Raw genomic sequence first — 22729 nt, 5'->3', positions numbered from 1 at the left:
ATTAAGCAAAGTTCTTGAAAACTGTAAAAATAACACCATTTAAAGGTGATTGTGTAAATTCTGTGCCACTGAACAAAATTGCAAAAAACAACAACAATGTTTTGAAACAGATTTCCAAATATGCCCCTTCTCTGCTGTGATCAAACAAAAGGATAGTCCCACCCCCAACTCATGCCATTGGTTGTTGTCAATGTTATTGCTTGTGGCTGGATGGGCCGCTCAAAACAAACCATTTTTAAACCGCCACCGACACAGTATTTACAGTTTGAGGAAATATACAGCATCTACAAATGGCTTATTTACAGTTGTCTCTGCGAATAAAACGGGGACAGGTGAAATTACCAAAAAAGTTACACACTTCAGCTGTAAATTTAAAAGGCAACTTCAAAATAAGATGCCTCACGGAATTCATGGAGGCCTTCAGACAAAAGGAGGATGGTGAAATGAGCTGTGGTATGCAGAGACTGTGTAAATAGGACTTTATTTACAGTAACCAGAATACAGAACAAATGACAATATAATAGCTGGCCCACTCTGGCCTTGCATAATGAAAGACAATGCAGTTTCTGAACAATTTACTCCACCGTAATGAAAGTGTGGCCGTGTTGTGGACATAATGACTTACCAACGTATATAGTTTTCATTTAATGACAGATCGGACTCTCAAAAATGCCATAAAGTGACCCCAAAAAAGTATTTGGATGCTTAAAGGGACAATTCACCCAAAAATGAACTCTCTTTCTTCCATGGAACACAAAAGGAGATCTTAGAGAGAATGACATTAACCATTCATTTTCATATTTTTCCATACAGTGACACTACATGGTGACTGAGGCTTATATTCAGCCTGAGATCTGCTGTTATGTTCCACAGAAAACAGAAAATCATACAGGTTTGGAGGCGAGTATGACCGAATTTTTCCCTTTAAGTGTCAAAACATGTCGACACTTTTTGGGGCCACTCTGTTAAGAGTTTTGAAAAAACGTAACCTACACAAAAGATCTTGGATTGTCCACTGTGGTGTCAGTACAATAGAAAAGTAATAGCTAAGCAGGGCACCTCTTGTTCAAGGTTTTTTAATTTGTATTATTTTCACAGAGGAGACAGTGTGCTTTGAAGTCGTATTATTGTGTTGCGTAAACCCAAAATCCCAAATGAGCTCAAAGTGGCACTCAACAATAATGCGATCAAACATTATAGCGAACTGGACAGCAAATTTCTATTGTTCGGCAGGTCCATTTTTATGCAACAATGCCACGGATTGCTATCAAGAGTGCTGCAGACAAAAACACAATCACAAAACACCTTACTTTTGCAGCATCTGATCAATAATGACAGATGAGTGACAAAGCGTTAGACGGCGCACTTTTGTGCGTGATGTCATCTGATTCAGGGCTGATTTATAGTGACTATCTGAGCCAACTGCAGCGCTTGCGGTCAAGTTAATGAAGGCAATCAGTGCGCTCTGTGCTTCAATGATTAAATGAGTGGAGGCAGGCCACGTCTCTATTGTTCTGTTCTATCAATGATGTTTTTTCAAGGTTGGACATTTTGAGGGTTGGGGATTTAGATTAAAGCCTGGAACATTCAGTGCCGAGGCGCTCACTTTTAGAAGCACTAAAAATTGGACAAAAACTTTTAGATAAAAGCACATACTGCTCAGAAAAACTCTTCCAAGATGAAATATCCAACACAAAATTCAAGGTAAGATAAAACTCCTCTAAACAGTTATGCCACTTTTGTACAGTATACAGTATTTCAGCGTGAACACCAGTGTTTTGTTTAGTCACCACCCACAATCCAATTTAACTAAATGTGCTGCAATAGCACTGCGCCATGACAATGTAAATTAAGTTTCTTTCTTTCTCTTTCTCTTCCTTTTTATACAAGTTAGGCTTATACTAGAATACGGCTTGTTTACAAAACTTAGAGCTATTTACCTAGTGGAATTAATACCGCACCATTAGCAGCCAGAAAATGGAATGTCTCCCTCATGTCAGCAAACAGTATCATTAAGGGGCTGTTCACACCGTACGTGTTCTTATTTAAAAGAAAGCTAGCCGGAAAATTCTAAATTTGTCTAGGGCATTGAAAAAAAAACAAAAAAAAAAAAACAGCACAAGCAGATGCAAAAATGTGTTCCGTGTGAACAGTTCCCAAAAGCCAATGATTAAACAGGAAATTCTACAGCAAAATTCCTATGTATAAAATGCACAATCATGCAACATATTTACATTTTAACGTCAACATGAAGCAGAATTCACAACCCATTTTACTTTCATAATGTGATGAAATCAACTGAAAATTTTATAAAAAAAATATTAAATCTTTACCTAAACCTTAATTACAGTAAAGCATTAACTGTTGGCAGAATTACATACAACAGTAGCTTAACCCTGTAAAGCCTGACATATGAAAGAATGATTAAAAATGATTACATTTTATTATTACACTGTTTTTAGTATCACTAGACAAACTATAAAAAATAAAATCATAAAATTCTTGGATTTTATTATTTATTTATTTTATTTTATGTATCACATTTGATACAATGGTCTTTGAGGCCCAACAATGAAGTTTTGTGTAGGACAATTGTTATTTAAGTTTTTCTTAGCCCATTCATGCTACAGTGGTAAATCTTGGAGTATTATCAGAGGACTCCCTGTGCTTATCAGAGATGCCAAATGTTTGAGACTTCCTCTACTTCCTTTCCTGGGTCTATAAATATGGATTGAAATGTTCAATTCAGCACATCAAATACAATATGAATAAAAAATACAAAAAATACAAAAAAAACTTGAGCAGGCTGCAGATATGAAAATACACAGAAATATTCGTTCACACTTTAACTGTATCTTATAAAAAGTATATGTCAGAATTTTCAAAGCTCTGTGATTTTGTTTTGTGGTGGGCATGAATGGAATGGAACTGTGATTGAGAGATACCTCAAAAGCGTGTTGTATCATATGTGATACATGTCATTTCAACATGCTTTTTCAATAAAATAATATACAAAACAATTCATTTTAACAATATAATCATAACTGTCACTTTTACTTTATTAAAATAAGCGGTCGTAAGAGTCATTTTAAACAGATCGATATAAACATTGAAACCACTTTTTTCCACAAAAAACCACTAGATGGTGCCATAAACATGTGAACTTATATACCATAATTTTTTGGCTTGAACAGAGAGTAAATCAGGAGCCGTCAAACTTTGCTTATCAAATTTGATACACACGGCATTATAGGGTTAAAACACTGCCTAAAAATCTATTTGGCGATTGGTTAACATTAACCTGCACGGTCTAACTGATGTAAGCAGAAAAGGAAAATTGTTTCAGGATTGGAATACATTTTGATGTCAGACTACAAAATTTTTATTTTTTTTCTTCTTTGGAATAAGCACAATAAGACCAGGAACATGGTATTAAGAAAGTAAACTGAGAAAATGTTGATTCATATTGACTTTTAAGGAAGAATGAAGCATACAGTTTGATTGTCTTACCTTGGCCTTGCCTGTGCTTTGCAGGATATGAACAAGTGCACAAGCCATCTCCTCTTTGTTCTTCACACTGAGTGCTGGCTCCAGCACCGAGCACATTAACATGTAATTATTTGTAATATACTCTGCAAACTCCTTGTACATCTCCATGGGGAGGATACTCATGCTTTGATATCGAGATTTCATTCGGACCATGGGCCCCGGAGTCTTTCCTTTATTGGGATTCGGTGTGCTCACTGAATACCACTTTTCCACAAACTGTCGCCCAGTGACTGCTGCTATGGGGATATTGACCAGCCCGATGTAATTATTTTTGTCCTTCTTTTTCTTTTTGTCTGTTTCCTTGTATAAGTGCACGGTGATGCTCTTAACTGAGGGCAGGTTGTTGAACTCAAAGTGTTCGCCCCAGAAAACATTGTCTGTTTTGAGTTTGCAGGTAGTCCGTGCATATAACGTGTCATCTAGACAAAGTTCGCAGAAGTATTTTTTCTTTGCTGGCAAGTCCTTGCCCTCAATAATCCAACATTTCAGCATGTTTTCCACCCGACGGGTGTTATCCTGTGGAGAAAAAACCCAAGAAAATTTTTATTTGAATTCAGTAAATAATTTCAGCACTTTTGTGCACAGTATTTGAGGGCAAAAATACGCAATCTAGTTTAATCTAGCAGTAAATTAAATAGCACAGTGGAATATTTAAAATAAGTAATTGTTTTCAGTGCAATTACACAGCCTTTCTATATAAATTGGGCTTTTTAAAAATACAATGAAATGAATTGCTAATGAGGCTAACATTGTGCCTAACATCTTTTGTGTTCCATGAAAGACAAAGTCATAAGGGCTCAGAACAACATAAAGATGAGAAAATGATGACAGAATTTCCCTTTAAATATACCTTTAAACCTCATCTCGTCTAGAATTACCCCGGATTCAAAATAATCATCCGATTTACCTTGTTTGGATGTACAGCACGTCTCAAATTCTCCATCCATTTGTCTCTCTCGGCAGCCGACCGACATGAGAAGCATTTGCTTCCTGTTGAAGTAGTTACCTGTAATTATAGATTACAATTATCAAATTTGAGGATAAGTGCATTAATGGAAGTAGAGAGGACTGTAATGTAGATCTACTGTCAATGAATCTACTCAATCAATGAAGCATTTCCCAAGAGTGGACAGCAATTACACTTGGAGAAAGAATGAAACTCCTAAATAGCCCAAACAGACAGTATGCACTTAGATAAAATGCATTTGCAGAATCCCATGCAATATCAGAAAGAGAGATACATGCAGAGGCTTTTTTTAATATATATATCATTTTAAAATATCATAAGAACAGTGCAGCCAATGTACAACCCCAATTCCAAAAAGTTGGGAAAGTATGGAAATGCTAATAAAAACAAAAAGGAGTTACTTGTAAAAATTCATTTCATCCTGTGCTATATTTAAAGGACTACAGCAACACATTATTTTATGTTTACCATGTGAATTTATTTATTTATGTAATTTTTTATTTATTTAAAAAAACAAAACGTGTGCTGTGCTTATGAAAACAAAGCTACTCTTGTGTGTATCATTAATGCGTCAGATTTGAATGGGTAGAGGGAAAGATTTTCAGTGAATAACAGCTTAAATTTTATTCTGCTCCTCATGCAAAACTATCGAATGGCTTCAGAAGACTTGGAACATAGTGTACAAGTTGTATGGACCACTTTTATGGTGCTTTTCAATCATTTTTGTATGGAAAAAGTAGCATCAACATTTTACAGAATTTCTCCCTTGTTTTCCAATGAAGAAAGAAACTCATAGATGTTTGGAACAACATGAGGGTGAGTAACTATTCCTTTCAGAAAATCTACATGCAGATGCCTGATTACTGTAGTATAATTCAAGTTTCTTTTGTCTGCGCCCTATGATCTTGCGATTATACATTTGGGAATTTGGCCTGTGTGTTACCGAATATTTATACCCCTATGAAACAGGAAGTCATAGCTGAACAATTTCATGTTCCTAGTCACCCACGTGCACTAAAAAAAATGTAAAATATGAATGGGAATATAATTCAAATATATTTTACTCATAAGAATTTCTAGGGGAGCCAATAATTGGGGCCAATGTGTTTTGGAGAAAAATATTTAATAATTAGATATTTCTCCTCTTTCAATTGTTTTTTTTACTTCAATTATAGGTTAGATTTTTGTGAATGAAAGATCAAAAGCAAAAACAATGGAGATTTTTTTCACAGCTTGCTTTGCTCATATTTACCAAGGGTGCCATTATTTATTATCTGGTTGAACTAAACCTTCCCTATAGCACACACGGAAATTATGTATTTATATGATCCGCGGGCACTCAATGATTTAGCCAAAGAATGGCTAGATAGCACTGCTATTTCTGCAAACTATTTGATCTCGGCTAATGGACTTAATGAAGTTTTAATGGACCTTTTCTATGTGCTATTTTGAGACTGGTCAGAGATTATAACCCCTTCATGCTATTTATACAGAACTGTGACTTCGACAGAGTATCAGTATCAGCCTCAGACAGGATACCCATGGACTGTTGACCGTCCACTACATACTGCACAAAAAAATGGACAGTACAATTTTGATTTGGAAAGCCAATTCGATTTAGAATCTAGGATGATTTCACAAAGGATTCTTATTGAGTCGTCCTGGAAAAAAGCAATGTTAACAAGCATCAAATCATTAAGCCAAAGGTCTTACACAAGACTAGCAGATCTTCAATAAGCCACCACCACAAAAAAAATAAAAAATATTAATAATAATAATAATTTAAACAGTGCTTTTGTCTTGTTTTTGATTAGAAATATCTGAACATCCTTTAAACTAAATACATTTACTTTACATTGTTTTCGGTTTTAGATATTTAGTCTTTTAGTGAGGTTTATGCTTAAAATAAGAAAATAATTTCACCAATTGGGTAAGAAAAATGCCCTGCGATGGACTGGCGACCTGTCCAGGGTGTCCCCCGCCTTTCGCCCAATGTTAGCTGGGATAGGCTCCAGCCCCCCGCGACCCTGTACACAGGATAAGCGGTTGACGATGGATGGATGGATGGATGGGTAAGAAAAATAAACTTACCCCATACTTGTTTCTTGTATTAAGAATAAATAAAATAAATAAATAAATAAATAAAATAATTAAAAAATATATATATATATATATATATATATATATATTTTTATATATAAATGCCTTGTTGATGCTAGAGGTCAGAGGAGAATGGGCCGACTGATTCAAGCTGATAGAAGAGCAACTTTGCCTGAAATAACCACTCGTTACAACCGAGGTATGCAGCAAAGCATTTGTGAAGCCACAACACGCACAACCTTGAGGCGGATGGGCTACAACAGCAGAAGACCCCACCGGTACCACTCATCTCCACTACAAATAGGAAAAAGAGGCTACAATTTGCAAGCGCTCACCAAAATTGGACAGTTGAAGACTGGAAAAATGTTGCCTGGTCTGATGAGTCTCGATTTCTGTTGAGACATTCAGATGGTAGAGTCAGAATTTGGCATAAACAGAATGAGAACATGGATCCATCATGCCTTGTTACCACTGTGCAGGCTGCTGGTGGTGGTGGTGTAATGGTGTGGGGGATGTTTTCTTGGCACACTTTAGGCCCCTTAGGGCCAATTGGGCATCGTTTAAATGCCACGGCCTACCTGAGCATTGTTTCTGACCATGTCAATCCCTTTATGGCCACCATGTACCCATCCTCTGATGGCTACTTCCAGCAGGACAATGCACCATGTCACAAAGCTCGAATCATTTCAAATTGGTTTCTTGAACATGACAATGAGTTCACTGTACTAAAATGGCCCCCACAGTCACCAGATCTCAATCCAATAGAGCATCTTTGGGATGTGGTGGAACAGGAGCTTCGTGCCCTGGATGTGCGTCCCACAAATCTCCATCAACTGCAAGATGCTATCCTATCAATATGGGCCAACATTTCTAAAGAATGCTTTCAGCACCTTGTTGAATCAATGCCATGTAGAATTAAGGCAGTTCTGAAGGTGAAAGGGGGTCAAACACAGTATTAGTATGGTGTTCCTAATAATCCTTTAGGTGAGTGTATATATATATATATATTTATTATTTTTTATTTTTTTTTATTTAGTGAAGATTAAGAACTGATTTCTGTTTAGATATTTTTACTGGGAAACAGGAGAAAAATACTGTGACGAGGAGGAGGGTGGGGCCAGGCAGTGACTATGCACGCCCGGTCCCCAATCAGGCTAATTAGCCGAGGAGAGGGATAAGTGTAGCCGGATGCGGTAGTTCGAGAGAGAGCCACATGCAGCTGCCGTGTGTGCATTTGTGTTTCATGTCTTTTTGTTTAAGTTTAAATTAAATATTACTTTGACGGTTCAGCCGGTTCCCGCCTCCTCCTTGCCCATCTCTATACTGTTACATTGGTGCCGAAACCTGGGAGCGAGGAGGGATGTGCTGTCGTGGAGTCCTCGCCACTGCCATCTGCCCAAACGAGCAGCCACCGCAGGACAAAGGAGTCTCTGCCAGCTGCCTGGACAGGGAGGAACGGCTGCTGTCCGCAAGCTGAGGAGGGGCTTGCTGCTGGCCGCCTGGAGCGGTGGAGCTGCTGCCAGGGGCGGAGGGGCGTTCCATCCACAAGGGGTCGGAGGCGTGTGTAGTCACGGCCCGGCCCGCCCTTCTCCTCCTCACAAATACTAATTAAGAAAATGGTTTTGTGCGGTGTTGAGGCTGTTCAGAGAGCAGTCAACTCACCTCAAAGCAGAAATCCTGTCCCAGGATGCTGCTGTGCACCGGTTTGATGAGCACTTCCTCCTCCATACTGAGATCAAGAGCTTCTACTGCACTGCTGGGGCTGAGCAACGACTCGTGAGACCGTGACTCCTTCAGCCTCGGCATCAGATGGGATCTACTGGAGAGAAACAGGAAGAGAAGACATTCATCAGGGCTACACTTCCTACAAGTGCCCATTAGACTCAAACAGGTGTTTTTAGTTCATAGTCACTGGTGTTTAAAGTGCGGTCACTGGAACACTTCATCAGTGTTGAGGATTTCTGAAGCGTTGCAGTGATCACTGTATGAGGTACTGGTACCTCACTGTCTACCTACTGAGTGCTTAATGGTAGTGTTAGTTAGTGTTGTCCTGTTACATTCCAGACACTGCAAAATATCATTTTCTTGAGCAGTATTTCAAATCCCTTTATTGTCACTCAACAATAAACACAAAGTGCAACAATGGGTGAAAGTCTTGAGGTCAGAGCACAAGGTCAGCCATGATACGGCGCCCCTAGAGCAGATGGCGTCAAGGGACTAGCTCAACAGTTGCATGTTGGCAGTACTGGGACTTGAACCCCCTTCTGGTTAGTAACACAGAGCCTTAACCGCTGAGGCACCACTGCCCCTAATTTGCCTTGAAAATATGATACATTTATGAAAGAAGCTAAATTTTATAAGATAATAAACCTCTGTTTCAAAACCTATAGTGTGGCCAATGTAGTCAGCATTTTAAGGTATCATAGGAAAGCTCCTGATGTAAAGGCTGTTCCAAAAGGTAGGCAGCTTAATCCCTGCCTTCTAAGGCTATGTCCACACTACAAAGTTTTTGATTGAAAACCTCTCACTCACACTGAAAATAAACTTTTGGAACTTTTGAAAACACTCTCTAATTCATCATTCTTTGGAAAATGATCATGTTAGGAAATGTAAATCGGAAAACGTGTTGGTATAGATGTGCCCCAAGATGCATCACATGCATCCTTCATGGAGAAGGCAATCCCATTATGTTTTATGACAGATTTAATGTATCGTTTAATAAATTTATGATGCCAGTCAAAAGGAGAGAAACTTCAAATTATAAATAAAACGTATTCAAAAGGAATAGATTCTATAGAAAGTATTGATAAAATAAAGTAAATAAAAAAAATATATATTCTTTTTTATATCTTATTCTCTATTAAAGAATACTTTAATTTCAAGACATGTCATCTAAGAATTCTTAAAGGGAAACTGTAGTTCACCCAAAATGTTCTCATCATTTACTCACCCTCATGCCATCCCAGATGTGTATGACTTTCTTTTTCTGCTCTACCAAACAAAGATTTTTAGAAGAATATCTCAGCTCTGTAGGTCAATACACTGCAAGTAAATGGTGATAAGACATGTGTAGCTCCAAAAATCAAATAAATGTAAACATAAAAGTAATCCATAAGACTTGAGTGTTTAAATCCATATGTTCAGAAGCAATATAATATGTGTGGGTGAGAAAAATAACAACATGTAAGTCCTTTTTCACTCTAAATCTTCACAGAAAGTTAAACAGGCACCACACGTGACTTTCTGATGTAAAAGTGAAAATGGATATTTGGGGTAAAAACTGACATAAATATTTATCTGTTTCTCACCCACACCTATCATATTGCTTCTGAATATATTGATTAAATCACAGGAGTCTTATGGATTTTTATGTTGCTTTTATGTGATTTTTGGAGCTACAAAAGGTCTGATCACCATTCACTTGCATTGTAAGGACCTACAGAGCAGAGATATTCTTCTAAAAATCTTTGTTTGTGTTCTGCAGAAGAAAGTCATACACATCTGGGATGGCATGAAGGTGAGTAAATTATGAGATAATTTAAATTTTTGGTTGAAATGTTCCAGTAAGCAATATTTTTTCAAAAGTAAACATATCTTAATTTTGCAATGTGAAGATATGTTTTTCTGGAGAACAAGACAAAAATACTGATTAAGAAAGTGAATTCTTTGCAGCACAAAAACCAAAGCTTTCAGATACCATCATTACTAATGATATTTCATCATATCAGTTGTTGAAAATTAGAGAGACTGTGGCCTGGGAAATATGCTGGGGCCACAAGGCATTTAAGAAGTTGTGATGAACCAACAAAAGCAGTGTCACTTCATTGGAAGTGAGGTGCATCTCATACAGCAAGTGGAAAATAAAGTAAGCCACCGAGGCAGTCGACAATCAAGACTCTCTGACAGGACTGCTAGCATGAAAGGGCATGTTGAGATTACAATCAGCGTCACAAAAATTATAAAGTTATGATTTGATATGATTAAAAATTATTATGTTAAACACACAAAACAAAATGTAAAGGGGTGTCTCTTTTCTTGTTTTTTTTTTTTTGTGGCAATCTCACATATCTGAGAGTAAGGGATTAATGGAAAGGAGGAGGTGAGAACCGGCTTGACAATATAAATAATATGTAATACAAAACTGAAACAAAAAGACAAACACGGACAGCCGGACAGCTGTCCGTAAATCTCTCTCTCTCTCTCTCTCTCTCTCTCTCTCTCGCACTGCAGTCCACCTTTATCCCTCTCTGAGGCTTGATTTGCCTGATTAGGGGCCGGGTGTGAAGAATCACGACCCGGCCCCGCCCTCGTCCTGCCACACTGTGATTTGACTTTTAGAAGAGATCTCTACAATGCCTCAAATTGTGCTTAGATTTACCAAGATACTAATGTCTTAGATTGAACGTCTGAGGTTTAAAATAATCTCAAATTTTTCATTAAATTCTTCCGCAACCTCTTAGCAATAATAATTTCATCTGTGCTTATCAGACACATATTCTAGACTGGTAATGTGCAAAAATGGTTAAAAACATGGAAATTAAGCACCCTGCTGTGAGACATAGGTAAGGAGATTTACACTGACTTGTTCATCTCGATCCATGAATTAAAGATGCCTGCCTCTGTGCTCTTGGGAACAGGCTTTTTAAATCCTGAGAGGTGGAAGGCTTTATCTGTTACTGCAACTAATTTGTGCTCTGCATCACTGAAGTTATAACAACCACAAACATACACTGCAAATTACAGTACCGTTTAACTTAAAGACAAGAGAAAATGCAACCAAATTTAATTTCTCTGTACAAGACATTGAGATAATAGACAATAAATTGAAATAGTCACATAACCTAAAATGGCAGAATGACAAGTCAAATTATGGGTTTTGAAATTGTATGGAGCCCCTTAAGTGACTTTGAGGGGGGGTCACCTGTAATCAGGGCCGGAGTGGGATTCATATTCAGCCCGGGGTGTCATGTACAAGTTAGCCCACACCCAAAAGGGGGTTTGGAGGTGAAGATGATAACAATAGATCACAGCAAAAATATGCAATATATGCAATTACTTGAAAATTATTTAAACTCTCCATGTCATTATACCATATACGGCATTCACTAAGATTTTCACTTTGACATAGTATGTGTTGTAAAAATAAGTGAATGTTAAAGGGATATTTGATCATTTCCTCACCCTCATGCCATTCCAGATGTGTATGACTTTCTTCTGCTGAACATGAATGAAGATGTTTAGAAGAATATCTCAGCTCTGTTGGCCCATTCAATGCAAGTAAATGAGAAGTGGTGAGAAACAGATCAATAATTAAGTCATTTTATACTATAAATCTACTCTTTCATAAGCGCTCTTCTCTCTTTAGAGTTCTTCTTCTGTTTTTGGTGATTTACATAAGCATATCGCCCCCTACTGGGCAGGCAGGAGAATTTATAGTAAAAAAGAACTTAAATATTGATCTGTTTCACACCCATGCCTATCATATCTCTTCTGAAGACATAGATTAAACCGCTGGAGTTGTATGGATTACTTGTATGCTGCATTTAAGTGATTTTTGTACCTTACCATGAATCCATAGGCTATAAATGGCCACATACAAGGATATCCAGAAGTACTCATAAACAGGCACCATACAATACAAGTGTATTATCCTTTTTGGCCAAGTTTAAAATGCAGAAAATCTCTATCAATTCATGCGCACCCATAGACTCGCGCACGTGAAAGTTCCTCGTGCTCACGCATAAATCGCTGGTCTTTTTTCCCGCAAAGGTCAATTAAGGGGCTCCGTAAAATTGTCTGATCATATCGACTGCTCATAGAATAGCCTTGTCTAATAGCTTACGACAAATTTAATACTTCAACACTAGTAAATCTTAACAATATATGTTTCGATTAACCTTATTTATTTTATTTGTATTTATTTTTTTCATTTGATGTAAAGTGCATGAGATGTGTTAGTTTGACGACACCATTTAGTTAACTTTTAATTTGACAGGGAAGAAAAGATACAAATACTTCAGTAGACAAGAGATTCTTGTTGAGGGAATTACTTCAAGGAAAACGTTCTCCTTGGGAAGCATGATAATTATATCAGGTTGGAAAGTAAGAGGCAGGTAAATGGGAAAGGGTGGTGGAGGCTGTCTCCACTGTTGCCAACTCTGTTAGGGATGTGGATGGGGGTGAAAAAGAAAGTCTCAGCTTACTAATATTATAATTATTGTTTTTATGAACCCTAAAGACCATGGAGAGAGAGCACTATATTTAGCACATCCGTTTGAATTAGCATGATTGATCACCACATTAAGAAGCTTCAAAACAACATTTATTGTTTGAATTTGGTAATAACATTTACATGGTTTACAAGCTAAAAATAAAATAACATAAAACACAAAGCTTTTCACATTTCTATGTAAACAGCCCATTATGACTTCTGACTCAATACAAAAAATTACATTTAGGATTTAAGTTCACTGTGCAGTTATCCAAACTTTAAGATGTTATTTATGACGATTTTTAAGAAAAACGTTTTCTGAGAATTTGAATGCTTCTTAAGTTTTTTAAGTTAATACAAAATATTCGTAACTCTTTTCTTAAGTTAGAAATGGTAGTTAAGGGGGGTCTGGGTAGCTCAGCGAGTATCGACGCTAACTACCACCCCTGGAGTCGCGAGTTCGAATCCAGGGCGTGCTGAGTGAATCCAGCCAGGTCTCCTAAGCAACCAAATTGGCCTGGTTGCTAGAAAGAGTAGAGTCACATGGGGTAACCTCTTTGTGGTTGCTATAATGTGGTACTCGCTCTCAATGGGGTGCGTGGTGAGTTGTGCATGGATGTGGCGAAGAATAGCGTGAAGCCTCCAAATGCACAGTAACGCGTTCAACAAGCCAAGTGATAAGATGCGCGAATTGACTGACTCAGACACGGAGGCAACTGAGATTTGTCCTCCGATACACAGATTGAGTCACTACGCCACCACAAGGACTTCGAGCGTATTGGATATTCCAAATTTGGGTAAAATTGGAGAAAAAGATATTCTTCTTAAGAACATTTCGTGAATCTGGTCCCAGGCCTATTTAGCTATCTCGCTCCTTGACATTCAAAATTCAGCTAGAGTAACAGTCAGAATGGGGAGTACCTATTAGGTCAACAGAAAACACAAAAGGTATGTGTGCTTTACTTGTTCTGCCCAAAAGCCTCAGCAGATCTTACACAGCATCTGTCAAGGACAATAAAACAGCTCTCAGCCAAATTTAGCAGGAAGTCGACCATATTACCCTCCTGATGCCCTGCGTACCATACATTTTTTTCTGACATATAATAGATAAAGTCAATCCAGTGCTCATTGGTGTGTTTGAAAGATTGACAAATGGCACACTGCTGATATTAAAATTAAAACTCATATAGCATCCCTCCAGTGAATCCACAAATGACCCCAGGTGAAACATATGTTCACCTCAAACATTGCCAAAAATGACAAGGACATTTTATATAAAAATTGGGTAGCTGACATATAAGTGTACATGCACTTTATCATCATCATCATCATCATCATCATCATCATCATCAAGATTTATATTAAAATGTATATGAGTGTATATTTAAATCGCTGTGACTTCACTATTTAATTTAAAATTGTCCTGCAGCATGACAAATAAATATTAAATGCAGAAATACTGCACGTAGTCTCCCATAATAATTATAAAATAATTAGCAAAATGCTATTTAAATAATTAAGTCACACTGCAGGAAATGTTAAGTGTCCAAAAGTATTTTAACTCACCATTTGGAGAATGACTGATAACACCCCAGGGCTGTAGACCATAATTGGTGGCATTTATCCAGTTAAATACAAGACATTTCTACAGAATTTTATAATATTTTTTTAATTGAGTATAATAATTAAATAATGATTTTACATTTTATGTTAAATGTTTGGCCTTTTCACCATTTTATTTGGGAACTAGATGACAGGAAATGAGCAGCATAAATGAAGGAAAGGGATTGTGAAATGCTGCAAGTCGGATACAAACTTGGATCACCTGCATGAGCACCACAGCATAATGTATCATCACACTAAAAAGGTGCAATTTGTATCCACATCTTCTTACTGAAACAATAAAAACTGAAATACACCAATGAGTAGAGAAAAAAGCAGGGTTAATGTATTCACACCAATAAATAATGCAAAGGTCTGGCAGAAAGCTGCACGGATACAAAGTCGTTTTACAGAGGCAAACTTGGGCTCATCAGATCAGAGCGGGCTGCTGATGACTCAGGGGAAATAGCTCAATTTTAAGTGCCAAACAATCCTGAGCACTTATTTGAGGAAAATGGGGACATAGGTATACTGTATGTGTGGAACTGTTCAGTGATATGCAGTTTTGCAGTGATGTGTTAATATGCCTTATGTGTTAATGTGGATTATTTTTCTTTTTAATTTTCAGATTTTCCCAGATTTTAATGTAGTCTTAAAATGTAATCTTACAGCCCACTGTTATTCACATGCCTGTTTTCTCATTGGTGAAGTTTTAATTTCTTAGTAAAGTATGACATATATATATATATATATATATATATACATAAAAACAAACCTAAATAATTGATACCACAGTCAGACGAACAAAGCTCCATTCCTGATGGCTATTTGAAAATATGCTAAAGAATTAGGCATGGAACACAGAAACAACAAAATCTTATGCAGGTTATTGGAAAACAGCCATATACTTTCCAGCTAATCTATTAATCCCAGCTAACTCTGTGCCAATAAAGAGGTTTGCACGTTTCACTGGAACCACAGTTATCAAGATCTGAAAAACCGGAAGAAACATTTTCCAGACTTACTTTTTACTATTCTGATTCAGCATGATCCCACTGCACAACAAAACAAGTCCAGAGGCTGCAAATTCTGTAAGCCAGTGCAGTGATTATCCTTGATTTTCCTGCGAGATATGTGACGGCCAGGCTTGGAAATTGTTTTACTGTACAAGCGTACTGCTGAAAACATTTAGGGCAAGGGAGTGCCCCTGTCTCCAAGCACCCTAGGGAACAATTTGCTGCATCTTGAACACACCCAAATCCATTTTCAAGGATTTCTATTTAAAAATGCTGTGCTCGCTTTCAGAGGAGGGATTTACGTACCACTGCTGTCTCAGGTTTCAGCTCTGGTTGGGTTTGCATGGCTTTAACCTTTAATTAGTATCAGAGAACATTGCATGAAGAATATTTTTGATATGATTGTGCCAAGCCAGTACAGAAATTATAATGTTCTTGTTAATTACATAATTACGCTTAAGTCATTGCTCCGTCACTAACACCACAAATTGAAACTTCAAAAATAATGACTGTTTTCAAAATAGTTTCCAGACCACTCCCCCAGCTGCTATAGGTCGGACAACAGCACGGTCATTTTTGCTGTGTCGGGCTGCTCAAACAAACATAGCAATGTTTTAATAGTGCTACAGAAATTATAGTTGTCTCTGTATATTATGCTGCGATGGGAGAAAGTATTTTAACATATAAATATAAATGACACTTCAGCTAGAGGAGATAAGAAATAAGCAATTGCTAGTCTGTATCATAACTCTAAAAAACTTTCAAGTAAACAATGATGACGCGCAATAAATTAGCATTCACTAAAATATTACAGTGATTTATAAATTCCCTTCAACATTACTGCTAGTTCATTTAAAGTATGTATTCATGAGCTGATAATAAGAGAGTAAGTATAGACAGCAGCATACTGTGGACTCCGCAGACCTCACATGCTGTAATTAAATTCATGTATTGGAGTACTGCCTGCAGTCTGGTCTTAGTTTGTGTCCTATATCTGTGGCTGACTGCGTATGGTTTTCTCCGCCTCCAACAGTTCCCACACTCCCCGACAGGAAGCAGCCCTCCTCCCTCGAGATCTCTGCTCTAAATAGGAAATGACTGCCAAGGAAACTAGCCATACAAGCAAGATTTTTAAGAGAATGGCAATGGTAGAGGGAGGCAAGCAATGAACTTGGCATATGGCACATTTTAATAGAAAATCATAAATTGATGTGCAGAGCAGCTGGGATGAACAACTACATTGCTGTCATTACACGTTATTACATAGGGGCAAAACCAATTCATAAGATACACAAGTGTGTAATTTCCCACTAGTGTTACTAAACAAATCTGGAAAAAAACCAACAAATTAAAACATATTCCAGAAAACTCCCCATGACTTCCATTGGTTGTACAAACAGATAGTCCCACCCTAAACTTACACCATCGGTCAAGGCAATGTTGTGGTGTCTGACTGTGTGAGGAACAGATCAATATTTAAGCCCATTATTACTATAAATCTCCACTTACACTTTCACTTCCATATTCTTCTTTTGTTTTTCAGCAAATTGCATTCTTCAAGCATATCGCCTCCTAATGGTCAGGGCTGGTCAAAGGTGATTTATAGTAAATAAAATAAAAACTGTGTTTTTCAGCCTCACCTATCATATTCCTTCTGAAGACATGGATATGACCATGTCTTCAGGATTACCTTTATGCTGCCTTTATGTGCTTTTTGGAGCACCATTCACTTGCATTGTATGGGCCTACAGAGCTGAGAGATTCTTTTAAAATCTTTGTTTGTGTTCTGCAGAAGAAAGAAAGTCATACATATCTGGAATGGCATGTGGGTGAGTAAATGATGAGACTGAAAACATTTTCATTTTTGGGTGAACTAATCCTTTAATGATGATGAGTTTTGTATGGCTGGGTATTGATATAGATTTCCCAATTCAGTTAAATTCCGATTCCCAAGGTCTTGGTTCGATTTCAATTCAATATCAATTCATATGGGTATATTTCAGTTATAATGTCCCTTTTGCTTATATGTAAAATTAATTATCTCTCAGCAAATGCTGTTAATTATACAGGGGACCTTTTAACTAGGTACATTTGAAAATAATAATTTTACTAATTAGACCACTAATTTGGTCACATTTTGGCTTTTTAAAAATTAATAAAAAGGTTTTCGATCAATAAATAAGATATTCTATTTAATATAGAATTTTTTTTTTTTACATATTTATTGTTAGATTTCATAATTTGTACTATTTACAGTTATTTTCATTGATTGAACACATGCTAAACTGGTATTGTCTCTTTAACAAAAAAAGGCATTCTGTTAAAAGCGCCTTTAAATGAGTGCCTGTTAAGAATTCAAAAGTTTTTTTTTTTTTGTTTTTGATCAACAACTGACTGAAACAGAACAGAAAGAGTATTAAAAGATATCGTATTCAATGACAAATGGGTTACATGGATCTTGTCTTGGATACACATTACACATAACAATTTTTACTCTCAACACACTGTGAAAGGATCTCGCTGATGAACACTTCACCACTATACTACACAATTAATGGTGAGTGAAATGTAAACATTTACCAGTAAGTTGCCAAATATATTCACTTTAGTGGCATAGCATGAAATTTTGTTGCAAATGCGAGTAATCACCTCTCATTGTAGTATAGGGTTGCGCATTGAGTGATAGATCGATCTTGGGATTTAAGAATCGATATTGGGATCGTTCAAATGAAGATTAATAGGAAAAACAACAGCAAAAAAAATGTAATGGTCAGGTTATGTAGAATATGCAATGTAGTTTTGAAACCATTTATATGTATTTCTGTATTCCTATGTATTCAAAAAATCTGAAAAATTAACTTAAATATACAGTCGTTCTCTTATGAGAAAACAACTCAAAAATATTGATGACTTATGTTACACTACACATATTTTTTCCAATCAAATTCTCTCTAGAATCAAAATGAAAAAGTTATTCCCCCTAAATATACAATATGTAGCTTACAAGAGAGTAGCAACTCATGGTTCACAGCTGTGATGTAAGGTAACTAAAGCCTATTGGCCCACTCAAACTTCATGTTTTAATAGGAAATATGTCAAAAAAGTACAAAAAAAGCTTATCAAGCTATTTCATGAAGTCTTTAAAGTAAAAAAAAGCCTTATTGTGAGCTAGATCTGTCAGCTATCTGCCAAGATACACTATTGGCTCATTTAAAATATGTCACTAAACCTCTCATTCTAATCAGAAAAACATTTGGAAGCTCGAGGAACAATGTTATTATTCAGCATCCCATCAGACCCTGGTATAAAGCTTATTACTGCATTTCAACAGCTGTGTTATTTGAGTTCACAGAGAATTTGTAATCTCACTAATATTGATGGCAGTACCTTAAAATCTACAAGCCTCTTTTCCAAGAAGCTTATACAGGGTGATTTGTATTTATTTTATTTTTTGTAAGATTTTATTTTTTGGAGATAAACAAAGAGGTATTGTTGGTCTTGAAGTTTGCATTGTGATGAGATAAGGTTCTTTCCTCCCATGAAAAATGCAACTCACATGTAATAATGTTAATGTAATAATGTAAATGAATGCTTGTATACCGCTCTGACCAGTAATCACATTATACAAGATCACGAGCTGTTGACGTAACCCATGCCTTGACTAACATGTGACTTGGGATCTTTAAAGCAGTTATATCAACCATTTCTGAGCATTAAACCAGTCACAATTATGTCATTTTGTTTATTTCTTTTTTCTGTTCTACACTTTAAAAAAATACTGTAAATTTACAGCCAAATTCCTACAGCAATCTACTGTGATTCTTAAGTACAGTAGTTTGCTGTAAAAAAATTGCATTCTGGGAGATCAAGAGGAGACTCACTGTGAAGTGACTAGTTTTACAGTAAATAGCTGTTCTATGCAAGGCATTAGGGGAAAATAAACATTTAAAATCGTGATATCATCTCAAGCTTTAGTGACATTTTGAAACAAATTATATATATATATATATATATATATATATATATATATATATATATATATATATCATGATGCTTCTGACCTACTCCTCTGTTCTTTATCATCTCACATCAGCCTTCACTTGTCTGTCTAATGAGAAGTCAAATAAAAAAAATCAACCTTTGAAGCAATGTACATATTAAATGTACAGTTTTGCCAAGATTGAAAAGTGTATTTTTTATGATAAAAACAAAAAAACAACAACAACCTGCACACAAAATAACAGCATAGCACTGCATTGTGGGTTATAATGGTGACATACCCATAAGCCTTTGCGCTTGAATAAGTATGCATGCTTTGGAAATGCATTGGGGCTACAAAAATTAAAAACAAATAAAAAAACATGTACAAAAGTTTTTATTCAGATTTAATAGAAGTCTTAGTTTAATTAGTGTTGTTGTTTTGTTATCAATAGTTGTGTTTTTTTTTTTTAAGTCAGCATTATGGCGATTAGTGTTCTCTTGAGCTGGCACACTGGACCTTCTTTATTATTAAATGATGTTCTTCCGGCCAGTCAATTTGTGTTTAAATAAAACACGAGATGATGCACTGGGCTAGTGAATAAGGTTTTGTCTGATCCTCCCTCATAAACGGCACTAAACGTGTCAATAGTTATGCATTACACATAAAAATATAAAAGCAAAAACAGTAAAGGATATTTCAGCAAAATAATATCAGCAAATTGAATGTTTTATGTTTTTGATGAACTTACAGAATAACAGAAGTTGTTAACAAGACACACACAGTTATCGACTCTCGGCATACAAAACGCAACAATGGTGACAATTAAATTGCAGTTGTATATTGTAGCATTCAAAAACAGTAACTTGCAAGAACGGTAACAAACCGTATTTTTACAGTATAATGCTGGCAACCACAGCTGCCAGTAGTTTACTGTTTTTTTACAGGATTTTTTTTTACAGTGTAGCCAATACTTCAGCATCCATTTGTTGGTAGTTATCAAAAAAACATGGAAAAAATATTTAATTTGTTGTTTAAGTTTAGAAATGTGAACTATTTAGAAACACAAGGTTGCATTATAAAAGGAGTGATTTATTTAGATGCGTTGCAACATACTGTACTGCTGTGACAAAGCATGTGACAAATTAATTTGAGAAAAATTGCATCTTATTTAATGTGAGGTGTCTTATTTAATATGAGGTTATAGAAACTGCATGTGAAATAATTATACAAGAAATATGTGTTCAGAATAGTTTTAAATTAAGTACTTTATAGACCCTGCTGTCACCATTTAAAATATATTAACCAACTATTGTACAATTTTACCAACCCACAGCCAACAAAAAAAACAAAAATTATAGTGGGGGAACTGTCAGAAATCACTGAAGCTCTACAAGTGTTGTCTGGAGGGAGGCAATTAAAATGGAACGATATTTCTACACTAACCTTGGCGAGTCTTAATCTGCTATGTGACAAGGTTGTTGAAAAAGTTTTGTGAGCCCTAAAAAAATTATTCATACAACTTGTTATAATATCTTAGAATGGCTTGGACAGAACGAGTCAGACACACAGAAAGAGGCACACAATAAGACCTTATGACATAAGGTCTAAATGTACTATTGACAAATATCCAAAAGAACATAAGTTCAGTAGAACATGAAAACATCATACTAGTTTTTTTTTTTTTTTTCAATCACATTGCACCTGCCTGAAAAAAATCAAGGCACTGTGAACAAACAACATGTTTATCTAGCCAGGTGTCAAACTAAATAATTTGATTGTACAGCAAAATGTTGCTTTTAAAATCATCAATTAAGCTTTCAGCTATCTATTAACAATATACAGTATGTTACATATGTTAATGTTATCAGTCAGCCACAAAACAATGACCAGCTGACTGTACATTATCTCGCTTATTACATGACTACTTGCTAAATTAATCTTGATTTCAGTTGAAATAATTGTATTATGTGAGGGGGAAAAAAAATTATACAAGAGACATGGGACCCGCCTGGGATAACTTATATTTATAAATGATACATATATATGTGTGTGTGTGTGTGTGTGTGTGTGTGTGTGTGTGTGTGTGTGTGTGTGTGTGTGTGTGTGTGTGTGTGTGCGTGTATTTATCACTTTGTGGGGACCAAATGTCCCCATAAGGATAGTAAAACCCAAAATTTTTGACCTTGTGGGGACATTTTGTCGGTCCCCATGAGGAAAACAGCTTATAAATCATACTAAATTATGTTTTTTGAAAATGTAAAAATGCAGAATGTTTTCTGTGAGGGTTAGGTTTAGGGGTAGGGTTAGGTTTAGGGGATAGAATATAAAGTTTGTACAGTATAAAAACCATTATGTCTATGGAAAGTCCCCATAAAACATGGAAACACAACATGTGTGTGTGTGTGTGTGTGTGTGTGTGTGTGTGTGTGTGTGTGTGTGTGTGTGTGTGTGTGTGTGTTTAAGAATCTGTAAATTGGTTAGTTAGTGAACGCATACACAAGTCACATTGTTAAGTCATGTGAGTCTTGGTTGGTAGATTAAAATTCAAAGCCTGATTCTTGTCAACAGTTATTGTTGATTTCTTATATTCACAATATAAATTAGACTGTTTTATACATGTCTCATAAGATAAAGATTTATATGTTGTAATTTGTTCAGCAGCATGTAGTATGACAACAAAAGAGGAATAATTCTGTTTTGTTTACAGAAAAACAAATACTTATATTAATCAAATATGCAAACATGTAGAGTGAAATATTTATTATTTATAATTAATTCTGAACAAACACAAGCACTGATTCTCACGTCATCACAAATGAGCTTCTCAAGCAAACAGTCTAATAACACACAGTCTCTTGCAGACACACCTACAGATGGATCCAATCAGACATACATGGCAGACACGGAAAAGGAATTTAGTGTCAGAAATTCATCTCTACAACAGCAAAGCCATTGCATCTCTACAGAAATAGATTATCAGATCCACCCCATGCAAAGTAGAGAACGCAGGGATGTGCATTGCATGTTCACCACCCAGTAACAGAGTGAACTAATGGATCTCATTACACCAATACACAACCTGACTGTGCTTTTAAACAAATAACATCACCAAATGCATTTAAAAAAGCCAAAAGACACCTGACCAAAAGCCACAGTTGAGTATTCTCCACCTAGTATTCCTTTTCCTTCATCTTTTAGTACACAAAGGACAGACCAGTGTAGCTGTGGAGAGTTAAAGGGATAGTTCACACAAAAATGAAAATTCTGTCACCATTTACTCACCCTCATGCCATTCCAAACAT

The 22729-nt window shown here is 36.2% G+C and overlaps 1 protein-coding gene across 5 annotated transcripts in view; it reads right to left on the bottom strand.

Annotated features, from left to right (window-relative positions):
• LOC127631287 (disabled homolog 2-interacting protein-like) overlaps positions 1-22729 on the bottom strand; it is a 129936-nt gene that overhangs the window by 34446 nt on the left and 72761 nt on the right. For 2 of the 5 annotated variants that reach the window (XM_052109357.1, XM_052109361.1), the window contains 3 exons: positions 8279-8435; positions 4457-4555; positions 3511-4065 (listed from right to left, as the gene is read on the bottom strand). In XM_052109357.1, the coding sequence (XP_051965317.1) occupies positions 3511-4065; positions 4457-4555; positions 8279-8435 (811 nt within the window). Of the gene's footprint in view, positions 1-3510; positions 4066-4456; positions 4556-8278; positions 8436-15454; positions 15567-22729 lie in introns of those variants that run through there. The other 3 variants (XM_052109358.1, XM_052109362.1, XM_052109360.1) reach the window with 2 other exon arrangements.

The sequence above is a fragment of the Xyrauchen texanus genome, chromosome 37 (genome assembly GCF_025860055.1).
Source record: "Xyrauchen texanus isolate HMW12.3.18 chromosome 37, RBS_HiC_50CHRs, whole genome shotgun sequence".
NCBI classification, from domain to species: domain Eukaryota; kingdom Metazoa; phylum Chordata; class Actinopteri; order Cypriniformes; family Catostomidae; genus Xyrauchen; species Xyrauchen texanus.
Note: the sequence above shows the minus strand (reverse complement) of the source record. Positions and strands in the feature narration are given on the sequence as shown.